The 16,701-nt window shown below is 40.4% G+C and overlaps 1 protein-coding gene across 3 annotated transcripts in view; it reads left to right on the forward strand.

Moving 5' to 3' along the window:
- col8a2 (collagen, type VIII, alpha 2) overlaps positions 1-15,325 on the forward strand; it is a 58,239-nt gene extending 42,914 nt beyond the window's left edge. For all 3 annotated transcript variants that reach the window (XM_064347648.1, XM_064347649.1, XM_064347650.1), the window contains one exon: positions 6,389-15,325. In XM_064347648.1, coding sequence (XP_064203718.1) covers positions 6,389-8,304 — 1,916 coding nt within the window. In that variant the 3' untranslated portion in view covers positions 8,305-15,325. The remainder of the gene's footprint in view (positions 1-6,388) is intronic.
- Positions 15,326-16,701: the final 1,376 nt, after the last annotated feature.

The raw sequence follows: 16,701 nt of genomic DNA on the forward strand, positions 1-16,701 counted from the left end.
TTTCTGTGGTGGTTATTTACTAGACAATAAGTCAAATACATGAAAAACATATAGACTATTACAAGCAATATTAGGCAACCAAAATCACACTGATTATATTTGATTAGCATCCCAAGCTTTCAAATGTATGCCAGGCGGAGTATACAGACAAGCAGATCCATTCAATAAAGCAAGACTCAACAAAAATGAGTTGTTAAATGTGATGTAAAACTACAGGAAGACCTATGGACAAAAGCAAACACTATCTTGGCAGAATAGCCTACAAGTTAGAAGGCCAGGAGGATGACAGGCTGGAATTAAAAAAATACAACTTTAACATCTTGAATTGGCAGACCTGCCAACCTGCATGCATTTTGTGTGCCAACTACGCAATTCTTGGTCAAAATACGCAGGTAGGAAATGCCAGCTGAAACTACACAAAAATGAATAAATTAAAAAATGTATATATTATTGTAATTTAATTACGGAAAACAACCAATTAATACAAAACAATACCGTACATGTATTCGGTATTTAAACTACATCCCTCGGATTGAAGCAGATGCTACGACCTTGTGCTTGTGGTTCTGTAACCCCTCCCCGACCCACTCAACATCCACTGATACGCAGCGGTACTTTATTATCCACCGAGGCTGAGGTAAAATGGGAAGTGGGGAGTAATAATCAAGCATAAAATGTGACCGTAATGTTAACATATAAAACGGTAAAGCATGTTTGGTAACTTTACGAGATGATGCATTTCAAGGGGTATATCCTAATGAGATAAATTTGTGTATATAGTTAGCAGTCACTGACTAGCAGTCAAGTTTGCAATTCACTTATGGTTATCAGTTTGTATAAGCACACATATCATATAATGAAATATTAATCATGAAAAGATGTTTTAAGCAGGTGTACCCCTAGAAGCTTTACCCAGTGCTGCAAGTGATATTTTAGAATCAGGTCAAATTATACAATTTTGCCTGATAACTTTAACAGTCAAAACTAGAATTATGAAGAAAGGCTTGTGTGTGTGTGCAAAGCGAAGTGGTGTGAAAGCATGTGAACTAAGCGTTACACTGACTATTGTGGTACTCAAAATATTTTCCTAAGGATGGCAGGTCTGAATTGAAGGTCTAAACTAATAGTTACTCAAGATCAACATTCTCAACATCAGAGTCAAGCCAGTGTTTCAGTATGGCGAAGAGAGCTGGAAACAGTCTGAGGACACATACAGGAAACCGGGATCCTTTCACACAGATGTCCAGGAACCGTTATCCAGATGCAGTGACAGGAAATATCAAACAGAGGAACCTGGGAGATGAGCAGACCACAGAGATGTCATGACAGACACTGAGAAAAGTGAAATGGACGTGGTTTTTTCTAATTTGTTGAGAAAAGAAAGTCTATACCACCAGAGAGACACAAGCCAGGGGAAAGTAAGAGAGCAAGGCCAAAAATCCCCTGGCACAGAGTGATAGAGGCCGAATCCATGCTGGCAAAGATTGGCCTTTGAAGTAAGCCAGAACAAAATAGTACAGTGCTGATTTGTGGCAAGCTTTTGTTGAAGGAACATGGCTCCCAAGGTACAAAGAGGAACACAAGGTGTGACGGCACACAAAATTACAGCTGGAAGACTGCTTTGAGATTTGCTTGATGAAAGCATTGTTGCCCAGAGTTTCTATGGTGAACCGTGGAAATGACAAATAACCAGGATTTCAGACTACACATGAAAGCGATGGATTTAAGAAAGGGTCAATGCATCTCTTTCTAAGTGCTTCCCCCTCCCCCATTTACTCCCAAGATTGGAATGTGCAATCGTATGCAGCTGATCTCGTGCTGCAAGTGCCGCAGCCAATGTGGGAGAGTGCAAGTAATCACTCACATAGCCTGCAAGCCGAGCTTGCACAGACATGAGTCGGAGGTAGAAACTTCACATGCAGTCTGTGGGGACTGTGGGTGCTTGGTTGGCCAGCAGGGGTCATTAGAGAGCGATGAGACACAGATCTAATATCGATACTACTGCCATTATGCGTGGCTCTGAAGGGCTACCAGCCACAGTCAGCACTGGGGATTTTATCCCTGATTGTGAGTACCATCCATGCACTCCAACAGTGCTTTAACAGGAGCCTCCCAGCAGCCCGATCAATGCATCGCCAAAATGAAAACAGAAAAAATAATAATAATAAACAGAAAAAAGCTAGCAGGTTTGATTTCATGTAAACGGTTCTTTTTTCCCATTTTTTCTTGTGGAACAATGAACACCCCGTTTTCTTTTCACGTCTCTCCAGGACTGCTGCTAAAGCCTCTGTTCAGACAACTTTGGGGATCTCAGCTTGTTTTTCTTAACATATGGGAGCTGTTAGCTAGTTTTATACATGCTGGTCAGTGTATGTGTGTGTGCATGTATATATATAATTTTTTTGACAGCTGTTGAATTACCAGTCAGCTGAGTCTTTTTTTACCCAAACTCTCAAATTCAGTGTAAGTGCCTAAGAAGATAGGTATACTTGGTGTAAGTGCCTAAGAAGATAGGTATACTTGGTTTCATTGTATGTATCATACATTGTCTATACAGCCTAGACATTGCCGTTTCAAGTCTAGACCATGTCATTTGTTAACTATGAAGGGCAATCAAAAGTCATGGGACCCAGATGGCTCTGACCTCCAAAAAGTTTGTCTAGCATTTTCGATAGAATTTTCAAAAACAATTGTCATTTTCTGTGGCATTCATAACTATTTTCATTCAGCAGTATATGAATTGATGTTAAACTAAAATTACCAGTGAGTGGTGTATCACAAGTTACATTTCCATGCCGTGATCCCCATCTACTGGACTAAATGCAACATTACATTTTTAGATGTTTTTATATGCAGTACTGAATGTTTCACAATGTATCTCTTAAACCTTATTGAAGGGAAAGAAAAACATTCTGTGTTAGAATGTAAGATTGTAAAATTCTGTGTTAATTTATTATTTTTACATTGAATTTACATCCAACTTTTAAAATGTGATGCATTTTCAGAGCAGTGAATGTGGTGACCATTTACCGTGCCACACACGGCACTGCCATAGTGTTTGCAGGTCAGCTCCCAGAATTCAGGTCACATTGACTGATGATTCTCATCTCACGGCTGATATTTCCCTGATGTGCTCAAAAATGCCCTGGGCCTCATGTGCTAATAGCAGTGGATCCAGAACTACCTGTGAAGGTACCTGAACCAGGAACCAAAGCTGAACAGGAAGCTAAGAGCTGAGTGTTGCATCCAGAGCAGGTTGATCTCTAGTGAGCCGCCCACTTCCTCCTGAGGTCCTGCCTGCATCATCACCCACTTGAGTAAAGAAGGTTCTCTGCTTCTCAGTCCTGTGGTCATTCTAATTATACCCCAGTTTAGTTGGTGAAATAATCCTTCCTTCTTCACCGCAGCTGCTCTGTAGTTACAATTTTGGAAAATAGTCATGTTGCACTGACCATTCTATGCTAGTAGTCGAGGTGAGGCCATGCTACCCCCAGTGAGCAGTAACATTTGCATTTGTTAGACAGGTGATTCAGTAGTGGGACCAACCCTTTTAATGATGAGGTAGGCCCTGCTGTCACACTAGCCCTTGGAAATCAAGACCATATTCAGGCCTCAACATAGCTGACATATGTTATATTAGGTTATGGGACACAAAGGAAATCAATGAGCTTGCTCTCATGCTTTTTTTTATTGTAGGAGTTATGCTTTATTTACAGGGATCATGGCAGACAGCCAAACAACACTTTTGGGACAGTACATAAAAAAAGACAGGACAGTATGATGACAAATAAAATATACATTGTTATGGTGATGTTGCTCAGTGATTGTCCTATAATAGAGCCAGTTTCCAACATGGATAGGAAAAGGAGGACTGTTCTTGGTATAACTCTTTATTTTGGGGCAAAAAAGGCAACAAAATAAATTTCTCATTTTCCATGTCCATGTTGTGTTGTTGGGTTGTGTCGTGTTACATCTAGTTTAAAATTCTGTCAAATATAACGGTGAAAAGTTAAATAATTTTAAACTTCAACAACAAATGCTGTCTGCTGTTGCCATCAATGGCTTGGTAATGGTGTTCTTCTCCTCTTGTCTGTCCCCACAATGTTAATGCATGGTTTCATAAATTCATTCATTGATTAATCATTCCTCACAAAATTCCTTTGGAAATTTAATCTTGTTATGGGATTGTTGTTTGCTAAATGTATTATTATATTTTTTTATCTGATGTGACATTTGTTAGGGCATCTCAAAGACATCGATCACATCATTTAACCCTAGCCATACAAAGCTAACAGTAATTTTGTTGTTCATAGGGTTCTACTTTTCCAGTTTCACTTTGACCTAGCCTTGCAATCTCAATCTGAGATCAGATGAGTAAATACTTGAATTATCTTACTGCCGTGAACACTTGTATTTCCTATTAAACATATGGCACATCACTACAATTAGGTTTTTTCAGTGGATAGAACTTCTGCCATACGACATGTCCAGGGGCATATTTAAGCCTTGCAGCCAGACATTTGTTATTGTTTATCAGGGGGATAAACTGAAGAACAGGGTGAGAATCCTAATCCTAGTAATGTGACGTGGTAATAGTAGCCTGGATTAACTGGAGTGAGGTTTGATCACAAGATCCAATCAATACCCTTGCATGAAACACCCAGAAGATATTTGCCTCCAAACAACTTATCCTCTCTGCATTTATATGTTACATTAAGTCATGCATTTGTTTCTGAACTTTTGTTACATCCATCAACAACCACAAAATAATATTCCATTTCCCTCTCAGAAAAAGGGCAATGTGTTAAATCAGCCCAGTTTTGGCTGAAGATGTCATGCACCTTGTACAGTATATCCATGAAGTGCATACTGCAATTCAGAACAGTGAAACTGAATCAGTGTTGATTCTACTAATTTTACTTAATCATCTGAGTAAAGGTTGTGAAAGCTATTCCATTTGTATAGCCTATTCATATCCACAGTTTTTGCAATACAGAAAGCAATACATTTCAGATAGCTTGGGTCAAAACTGGTTATGTGGCAGTGTTCTAGCAACATCATATTAAACTCCTTGCAAATAAAGTGAACAGTGGATATTTAACCTCTTTTTAACCATAGAACACAAATGGTCTTATAACCTTGAACAAAATGGTAATTTTTCGCTAATATATTAATTTGCCATTCAAATTGTCTATATAGATAGCATATATTTCAAACACGACAGATGAGGTCCAGGTTAATCCACCTGAATGAATCTCTTCTCCATTGGAATGCTACACAAACCTCAACATAGCCAGAGCTGAATTCCTGACATATGCCTGCATGACTGAGGAACATTGCACTTGTGCAATGAATGCACACGTGCAGGATTATCACATTCCAAGCATACTTTACCTTGTGGTTTAGAAACAAATCCTGTCCTAGACTCCACACTGACATACAAATTACATGTCCAGACATGTTTAAAATAATTTTAATTTTCAAACACTGCTTCACTGAAGAAATATCTCTGACATGTTAGAGTTGTAAACAAAATTTGCCCTTCTGATTTGAAGCATATTTTCTGGGAAATAAAAGATTGAAACCTGTGATCTTCTTTTCAGTGGTATGTTATATGTGTTCCAGCTGCATTGTGCTAGTCATATAATTAGATTAAATATGTGGTCAAAGCCCAGAGCAACAGATGTTTTTACAGACTGGCATACAGGCTCCAATTATTAAACCATTTGAAACATTGTCAATTATATTGCTCCCCATAAAAGGAAACCAGTGTTCTCCAGTTTGCGCTCCATAATTTCAAGTAGCAGTTCACACCGTGGTGCAAGAACCCTTTGTAAATTAGGGATAATTATTTTGATGAATAAGTAAAGGTCCCTGCCCAAAACACAGTGCCAGTTTCTTCTGACAAGCGTGTCTGGGAGCTGATAGTGCAAGCTGATGTAGGGTGTGGTAAAAGGGAAGGTACGCTGGTTTCCCATTCAAAAATTATTTGAAAATGTATTCTATTGTTTAGAAGTATAGTTTAAGTATAGCAATTGCTTCTATTCTTTCTTGAAAGGACAAGGACTTTGAACACAATGAAAAAACCTGGATCTGTCCAGAAGTGGATTGCACCCAGTTCTTTATAAGCATTTGTACTGCACATCTACTGGGCTAGGTTCCTGTGGTGACAGGCAACTCAGAAGATAGAACTTAGCTTTGGCAGCCTGCATACTGTATGTTGAGCTCCTAAGCAGATGTCATTGTTGTCATTATTCACATACCACTAAGGCTGAACATTGTCCTGCCGAGCTTAAAAAAGAAACTTCATTTTAAAAGAAACTTCATTTTGAAATGGGTGAGGTTGTGGTTAATTGATGATGTAATACGCTATGCTTCTCTGTTGCAGATGTTCCACCAATGATGGAGGTAAAAGGAGAGCCTGGCCCACAAGGAAAGCCGGGCCCCAGGGGCCCAGCAGGTCCCCCGGGCCTCCCAGGAAAACCAGGGCTTGGAAAACCAGGACTCAATGGTCAGCCAGGTCCCCAGGGGCCTCCAGGATTCTCTGGAATTGGGAAACCAGGTCTACCTGGTCTTCCCGGAAAACCAGGGCCAAAGGGTATGGTTGGGCCAAAGGGCGAGAATGGCCAAAGAGGGGAGCCTGGACTAAGGGGGTTACCTGGGCAACCTGGGCTCCCAGGCCCAGCTGGCCTGTCTCTGAATGGCAAGCCAGGGCTTCCTGGGGGAAGGGGCCCCCCAGGATTCCGAGGGGAGCCAGGACAGAAAGGAGGCCCAGGAGCACCTGGCGAGCGTGGGCTGAAGGGGGAGAATGGCAATGGCAAACCAGGTCCACCTGGTATCAGGGGCGCTCCTGGTCTTAGAGGGCTTCCTGGTGCTCCAGGCCTACAAGGTGTGGGGAAACCAGGTCTGAATGGGCTGCCTGGGCCAGCTGGGCCTAAAGGTGATCAAGGGGTTCCAGGATTACAAGGTGGATCAGGAGAGCCTGGGGCCCCAGGGCTACCGGGCCAGCCAGGGCCAAATGGATTTGGAAAACCTGGATTAGATGGTTTGCCTGGTGCCCCAGGTCCCCTGGGACCAAAGGGAGAGCCAGGATTGAGGGGTATGCCAGGGTTCCCAGGGAGTCCTGGCTATGGGAAGCCTGGATTTATTGGGCAGAAAGGAGACCGTGGCCCCTCAGGCTTGCCAGGAGGTCCTGGGGAAAAGGGGGAACAAGGAATGGAAGGACAGCCAGGTAAGGCAGGTCTGGATGGACTTCCAGGGCAACCAGGTATTCAGGGCCCCATGGGGCTCCCCGGAAAGCATGGGATGCCTGGTCTGAAGGGAGAAGGGGGTCCTAAAGGGCACCCAGGTCTTCCAGGGATCAGAGGAGATCAGGGTCCAAGTGGACTGCCAGGAAAGCCTGGAAACCCAGGTGAGAGGGGTCTTCCTGGTCCAAATGGGGCTTCAGGAAAACCAGGCCCTAAAGGGGAACCTGGCCATATTGGCCTGCCTGGGAACCCAGGCCTGTTTGGTCCAACAGGGCTAAAAGGAGAAGCAGGTTTCACTGGGGCTCCTGGGCCTCGGGGTCAGTCTGGAATTCCAGGCCTGCAAGGGGGCTCAGGTCCCATGGGGCCGCAGGGCATTCCTGGCCTCAAGGGGGAGCCTGGCCTGCCGGGGCTACCAGGGGTGGGAAGGAATGGTGAACAAGGGGTCCCAGGGCCACAGGGGCCTCCAGGAAAACCAGGTCCAGCAGGGCTTAATGGCATCGCTGGCCCCCCTGGCCCACCTGGACCCCCTGGCCCACCTGGCGCAATCATAAATGGTGATACCCAGGTGTCTGGGCCGCAGGAATCCAACCTTGGAGGGGAGTCCATTCAAAATGGGAAGAACGGGAAGCCACAGTTTGGGCGGGAACATCTCTCAGCATCTGTGGCTCCAGCTTTCACCGCCATCCTTACCACACCCTTCCCTCCATCAGGCATGCCGATCAAGTTCGACAGGACTCTGTACAATGGGCAGAATGCCTACAATCCCACCACTGGCATCTTCACTAGCCCTCTGTCTGGCGTCTACTATTTTGCCTACCATGTGCACGTAAAGGGAACCAGCCTGTGGGTGGCACTCTACAAGAACAATGTGCCCGCCACATACACCTATGATGAGTACAAGAAGGGCTACATGGACCAGGCATCAGGCAGTGCAGTGCTGGAGCTCAAAGAGAATGACAAGGTGTGGGTGCAGATGCCCTCTGACCAAGCAAATGGGCTCTACTCCACTGAATACATTCATTCCTCCTTCTCAGGGTTCCTGCTCTGCCCCACATAACGTCACCGTTCCAACACCCCGCCCCCCCACTTCCTCCCCCTCCCTATGCACCCAAACCAAACCTCCACTCCATCAGCAGCCATAAAATACATGCAACAACAAAAAGACTTGTGAATGAAAGATAGGAAGAAAAGTCAAAAGCAGAAGGATATTTCATACTGTGTCAGCATTTCTCTCCCTCTTTCAAATTTTTGTTTTGATTTTGTTTAATTATTGGTTTTAATTTTAGTCAATATTATTATTGTTATTATTATTTTTGTTGTTATAATTATTATTACAATTGTTGTTATTATTTTGCTGTTTTGGTATTATTGATGTTTTTGTTTTGTGGAATCAGACTATTAAGTACCTTACTTTGCAAGTGATCGCTATTAAATTTACCCCATATGACTGCACACCCTTCAATACATTTGACACCAAGAAAGCCACACAGCCACATGCTGGGCTTGAGAGATTTAATTGGCTGCAGTCACAGACTTCTGGCCTATCACAAGCCACTGCTTGTCTCTAAATCCATTCTACAATTATCCTTACTTGCTTTAATTAACTCCATATTTCACATTCAAAATGAGAACAATGCAGCTGGATCAAACAGAGCACAATTGGGGGTGTATCTTCTGAGATAAATCCATATATCTTTACATATAATCATTATTATTTGCCTACCAGTACTTTAAAAAGTTTGAGTATCCTTACTGGGTATCCAAGACTTTACATTTGGTGCTAATTGCCTGATTCCACAATAACTATATTGACAGCATTGTAATAATGCCGGAAGTTGATGGTTCTGAATACTGTATTGTACTTGATGCTGATGAATTCAACACATTTTCCTCGCTTTGCAACTATTACGACCACAAAACTAGCAACAGAGCCTACACCATTATCTGTACAATGTAATCAATCTGTTTTAGGACCCTGTTTCTAAAGTGTCACTGATAACACTATATTGTTAGGAATATACATATTAAAGGATCAGTAACACAAGTGAAGCATTAATAAATTAACAAACACGGGACAGTTCATGGATTGAAGGTGTGAGCTTCATGTATTTGGATCAAATGAATGAAGTGAGCAGAGCTTGACATGAACTTTTTGCCTCACCAGCCACTGTGGCCAGTGGTTTCTCAAAGTCAGTAGCCACTCAGCATTTTCACCAGCCAAAATCTTCCCTCCCCCAAAACGTAAAAACTATAGCTTAGGTAATTGGATAATGTATCTGCATGCATTTGTTCAGGCATAACATTTTACTTGAACAGGAACCATTACGGCTATCCAACCTTAGTAAACTCTGTGTGTGTGTGTGTGTGTGTGTGTGTGACTGAGTAGAAAAATCTATCCAAAAAATCTTAAAAGCTGTCTTCAACAAAGCATGCACTTCTAGATCATTTATTTGACAACATCTGTGTATTGCAGATCTTTGCCATGAATATTAACAAAGTGTCATTTCCAAGAATGATGAGTACATTGATCCACAATTTAAAATAATGTTGATAGAACAAGCACAAAATTACTTTATTACTTCCCAACAGATGAAGAGAACTGGCTATATCGGATGGTGATGAGCATTATGTGACGTTTGGTGAAACCCGGCTAGCTTTAGTTGAAAGGTGAAAGTTTCCTAGCTGACTTGGACATGGCCAGGCAATATCTAGGTAAAACCTGAGCTGAATTAAGCTAACCTAGTCCATTTATGTCTAAATATTTCTCAACCTAGACTTCCACCTCTCTAGAATTCCATCTAAATTTGGGCTTGTGCTCACTCGGAAACTAAAGAGACTTTGAACACATGGATGTACATCTGTCCAAGTGACAATTGTCTGTGGTTGAAGTTCATGCTCCTTTACCAAACCGTTGCTCTTTTCTGTATTTGGTGCTGCAATCATTGTCACTTCTGTGTTTCCCAATCATAACAGGAGAATCTGAATCCCTCTCCACTGGCGTGGAATGTCACTTTGAAACCGCAGTGAGCATAGGTGTAGCCTACACACATTTGAACATGCAGCGTTGTGTTTAGCTGTTGTTTGATTTCGGCTGAGTTTGTCTTCTCCCACTGAAGAAGCGAGAGCAAGGGGCGAAGTCGATGGCAAATGTGATGAGCTCAGTGTGCACAAAAGGTCACCTGCCAAAGTGGCTATTAAGAGGGAACACGTTAAACGCCTTTGCTAAATTCTACCCACATTTGGTGGATGGCGGGTGTTATTGTCAAGCCCTGAAAATGAGAGAAGCCATTTTGTCATCATCTGTGAACAGTAGCTTCCAAAGTTTTAGAAGGTCAAAGTGACACCTTTACAACCATTTAAACCATTATGGTTTATGGGTGATCAACCTCATGGATAACTCAATATCACAGATACACATATATCAAACCTGCAGATGGTACAATAAGATTAGCTTTATTTCACGACATACAGTAATTACTTGAAGTCAATTTCCTTACCCATTTGACAGTGGTCTTCAAAAATACATAGCCTAGATCCTCTTTTTTTCCAGGGGACCACACATTGAACATCATCCTGAGCGTGACGTGACCAAGATACAATAATTAACACAGTGACACAAATAACAAATGGTCATGTGGAAAAATTCAGGACACTTAAACCTTATAGCTTGGTACTAATAAGCATGACTGGTATTTATGAAGTCTAAAAGCAATCCATGTTCAGGAGGAGAAGCCCAGTCAAAATCATCTGATGCATTATATTGTATGCCTGAACAACTTATATCTTCTATTTAACTATCTTTGCTTGGAAGACTGGTATTATTGTGACACCCTACCAGTCCACATATGTATGACAAATCTGGCAAATCAGAAGCCTGAAGAATTTTTAAGAATCTTTAAGTGAAAATTAAGATTTTTGCATCAAACTTTGCATATTCACAGATTAGAGCTCATATGGGCAAATTATATATATGATGATATCAACACATTTTTCCAGCAGAAACGATACTGTTATCTTAAGGCTTCATAATGTTAAATCTTGAGTTTCTTTAGATGTGCATATCAGTAGGTTACAATTTTGGTGCACAAAACAGGAGTGCATGTTTGCTTTCTGAATAATGTATGTGAAATCATTAAGATATAACCTGAATACGGATGCACATCCTCAAACATTAAACATTAAACAATGTCTATTTTCCATTTACCACAGTTGTGAGTTGTGTAACAAAGAAAACAAATAATGATGGGTAATAAGAGAACCATGTGACCCTATCCTCACATAAACCAGCCTAGGGTTATCCACATGATGTTTGATCCATTGGCAGAAAAGGACACCTGTGAGATTATGAATGGTCTATGAATAACCAGGTCACAACTGTTTTTTTATGTATCTACAACCTCCCCTGACATAATCACGCACACACATACATACACACACACACACATATACAAACACAGACTCCCTCACACCCCATGCGTCAGCAAGCTTAATGATGAACTGTTCCACGATGGGGCAATCACACAGTAAATCCCATCAGAAGTTAATATTCAAACCCACTACTTCCTTTTACCTAAATTCCTAACTTTCCACTTGCCTGGACTGATTTGGCCCAGGTGTTGCCCAGTGGGATCACAATAAAGCATTACTGATATGAAGGATATCTCTTGTCTATTGAGGATATAGAATACGGTGCTAATGCATGGAGTGTCAGGTGGAATTGTAGATTTGCTTTTGGGAAACCAAATGATGTTTGTGTATGTAACAGAAAATAGGACTGCTACAGAAAGTCATGTCACCTCCTGTGTCAGGCTCAGAGGGTCTATTGCTTAATTGCAACTTGTTTGCGCTAGGACCAATGAACAGTTAGTGTGATGGTTAAAAGAACTTTCATTTTGCCTACTTTTGCAACAAAGATAGCAGAAGCTTTATAAAACAATATGACGCAAAAATAAACAAACAAACAAAAAAATAATGACGATATCATCCAGAAATTCAGGCACAAAGTAGGTTAATATATAAGCATTGTAAATTAGCAACATAAAGGCATTTGTTGAGTGAACTTAGGTTTTACGTTAATCATGCAAACAGTGTATAAAATCCCGCTTATTGCAGCCTAGCCTGTCTATTATAATTTGAATGGGAAACAGTGTGTACACAGATTGCATACTAGAGATTGTTGTGCTCCTTCAAAAAACATTTTGATATGCTGATATATATGCTTTCTAGTATTTCATGTGATTCTTTATAGTTACGTGTTCAGACATGGTTCTAAAGCTGGACAGGAAGTCTTATCTCCAGTCAGACGGCAACACAAAACAAACAAACAAGCAAATAATAAACAAACAAACAAACAAACCCAGTTGGTGTGATGAGGCTGAACCTTGATATATGATATGTTGTGATATATGTGGAGACAATACATGTCAGTTCCCCATATTGTCATCCCTGCTTGTTTAATTGTGGCCACTGTCTGTGCACTCTGCCTATCTAAGGCTAGTTCCTCTCTTTGAACTCAGCTTTTGCTAGACCTGGATACAGCAGGAATGCATACACATTTGAACTGACCATGAGCCAAGGACCTGGGTCTTCCATTATAGTGGGCTTGACAATCATGCTGTAGAATGTATGCCTATTTGAAAACAGTGCTCTCAAACCCTGTTCAGCATTCTGTTTGGAGGCCAGTTTATACAATCACAGACATGTGCCATGACCTTTCCTTCATGTGAAAGTCCTCCTGAGCGATCCTGTTTTTTGAGTTCAATTCAATTTCGAGTCGGCTTTTAGAAATTAATTTTTTTGTTTTTTTTTTAAATAATGAATGTACCATGAAATAATGACTTGAGAAATTCTTTTTCAATATTTTCTTTTTTAATTTTATTGAAATGTTAAACACTAACATAACAAAACTGCTTTAAACCTGGCTATTTTCAAAGGCTCCAATGTTGTGGCTGCATATTACAGAAAATCACTTCCATAAATTATCATCACTTTGGCCTTTAAAAATGTATGTGAAATTCAGGAGTGTATATTTCACTTTTTATTTGGTAACATCCCTTTTCGACACTATTGGCTCTGGAAGTAAAGAGAATTTGTTTTTGGCAGGTGAACATTACCATCCTACTGTTTTCAGTGTTCCTCGCGAACCACGTTAGAAAGTTAACTAGCAATGTCGACAAAATCATTAGACCAATTTCAAGGAAGATATAACATTCTATCGAGTAAATCCTACAGGTTTGTTAGAAGTGCTGTTATGAAATATGTGTGCGTTTTTGGTTAGAGTCACACAGTAGGTCTACATAGACCTCTTTGGTTCAGCTCAATGGATACTAGGCGCAATGGATTATGATCATTGTAGTTATTGTGTTGCTTATTTTCTGTGCAAGCTGCGTTGTGTAGCTGCCTTTTAAAAACCACAACTTAAAAAATTACTTAATTATTATTTGCTATGAAAATCGATTAATTATTTAAGCACCGAAAAAAACACAGAAATGTCATTAATCGCTCATCACTACCATAAAGTCACAACGTGCATTTTATTAAGAGACTTTCATTGACAGAACATGCATGTTCTAAGTATAAATACTGTGATATGTGATACAGACTTGCAATTAACCCAGGGGGAGTATGTGATTAGGTGTACTAACTATTCATTAACCAGACATTTACCACTTTATTGGAGAAGATCATGGATGGATACTCGTACTGTAATACTCCAGCAAAGGGGTCTAACCACAGTGAAACAACAGACATATCACTAATCCTCTTTTGACAATGAAATTACATTTTACGTTGGACAGACATTAGTATTATAAATGCAATTTTGCTACAATCAAGAAGGTTAATTTAAATAACATTAAAGTAATACACTATATTGCTGGTTACTTGTTAGATGCAGGAAAACAGCACAAAAAGTGCCATTTATAGCAAATATATCTGCCATGCCCTGATTGTATGAAACCAAATCTGCGGTGGTGACAAGTACTTCTCTTACAGGGAGAGCAGTTGCTGTCTGCCCAAATAAGTTTTTTTTTTTCTTTAATTTGAGCCATACTCGCACACAGTACTGTATTCTTAATTAAAGCATGATTAGTGATTATTTTCCAAATACTATCCCAGTATAATGAGATATATGATAATTGACTACGTAAATAAATACAAATAAAAATAAATAAAAAAACAACCCTAAGTGCCCTTGAAAGCACCTCGACACCAGCTTGGTTCATAAAATAACTTATGCCTTAAAGACAGTATTCTTATGTGATTATTGCACTCTCACTGGCTCCGTGCCCACAAACAACATACACGATTAACACAAAGTTTTGTAAATTATAATTGTTGTGAGTTTCCTAGACAATGCAAGGCTTGTTCTTGTTGTGTATGACACTTTTTACCTTTTTGTCTCCTATTTCTAAATATAACATGGCACATAGAATCTTCATGTTGCCATTTATTTGTGTTTGTATTTCTGTTGAGACCGAACGCATTGCATAATCGCATTGTTGCACACTATGCCGCGAGTGTGTAAGAGACAGTACAAAAAATATATAATAATAATAAAAATAAACCCTGGATGTCAGATACAATGTATTCTTTTTTCTTGACAACTGATATCTGTTCTTGCTTTTCAGGATGGGTTAAAAATGTGCTTCGGTTTTTAAGGGATATTATTTTTTTTTATAGTATTAAGATAAATGAAAGCGGCCATTCCCATTTGCACATGAAATTAATGAAGATATATTTATACATTTGTGATTCTAAGTTAACAGGAATATCCACACTGACCACCGGAGTCCGGAAAGTATAATTGGTATTTTACTGCAATGATGAGTACAGTGCATTTAGAATTAGTAAGCACTAGCGTTGCTTGTGAAGGATTACCATTGTGTACATTATTTTCCTATTTTTTGTGTAATGTACTATATATCATGCTATTTTTTCCTTTGTGAATGGCTATTACATGCACTGTATGTAATAGAATTTGGGTATAAATGCACTCTGATTGAAAATGTTTTGTCTGTTTATACTAAATCTACAGTTCCTGATTGTATTGATACATCAATAAATACTTTCTTGTATAACTGTGTCCAATCTTTATAATATTTATTTAAATAATTTTGAAGATCTAGTGGGTCTGTTGAAGGATGGCACAACATTGCACAAATTGCACAGTTGTGTCACACAGGTCCAGCTTGAATTTTAAAACTATATCACTGCTCTGTTACACACAGTAAAACAAAATATGCCTTCATGAAATGCAGGCAACATAAAATCATATAACATGATTATACGAGCAGAGTGCAGTCAATCACAACTGTGGTACTTCTTTGAGCTTAGTCTACACATTTAGTATGAAATCCACAAGCATTTTGTAAATGAGGCCCATGGTCTGGAGCACGCAAGGAGTACGATTTTCACTGTGCAAGTGCAAGGTTTATTATTTTGGTAGGCAGAAATTGTGACCACATGTGTGGAAAAAATGGTTTAACACTAAAATAGTAATGAAAATTACGATGACTTCCTGGCAACTGGTTTCCAGTAAGTTACTTTAAATTGATTTACTGTGTTAATACTGTGGTGTGAAATACAGTAACCATTACTTTGCTGTAAATACAAACACAGTATAACACTGTAATTGCTAATTGTAAAATACAAAGCTACTGTAAAATCTATGTAGCAAGCAATGAACCGTAAGACCTGGACACAGGTATCCTGGGTGAGAGTCAGCCACACTAACCACTATGCTGAAGATGAACTCACCTGTAGCAGAGCAATTAGGCAGCCCCACCAGCAGATCGCTGCACTGCTCCCTCTCATCCCCAGGGTGCTACTCACAGGGTGCCGTCCGTCATGAGGCACCGCCCTGCCCGTCGAAGGCTGACCTTCTCAATTCTACTTCGAGCAGCACTGTGGCGAGCGATGATCTGGCAAGGCACAAAATGATCTGGCAAATCAGTTCTCCCAGGTGAGAGGTGGCCACGCTAACCACTGCGTTAAAGATGAATTGACCTATAGTAAAGCGGCTAGGCAGCCCCACTAATGGATCGCTACATCGACAGTTAACTGCTGGATTGCTACCAATCAGTACCATTACTGTAAATTACTGTACATCAAAAAGTTGAAGTAGCCTACTGTTGTAAGTTCTGTTGGGGAGTCATTAATAGCTTTGCCAATCAAAGACCAAGTATTATCTGATGAACGATGCCACGTGGGGATTCAGGAGCGCTGCTTTCTTCTGGACTTTCTGTATGGTCTGATGGATGATGTGGACCTTCAAGGAACACTTTCTGCTGTTCCCAGGGTTGATCCGCACAACAAACCTGAAAATACAAGCAATAACTGAGCTCTGTTTGATGGATTTCATCTCTAAGACAAGAGCAATGTGCTCTGAACATGTGGATTGTTGGACCGAGCAGAGAAATGGGCTATGCCACACACAGACTAGAAAGTGGCATTG

The sequence above is a fragment of the Anguilla rostrata genome, chromosome 8 (genome assembly GCF_018555375.3).
Source record: "Anguilla rostrata isolate EN2019 chromosome 8, ASM1855537v3, whole genome shotgun sequence".
NCBI lineage: Eukaryota > Metazoa > Chordata > Actinopteri > Anguilliformes > Anguillidae > Anguilla > Anguilla rostrata.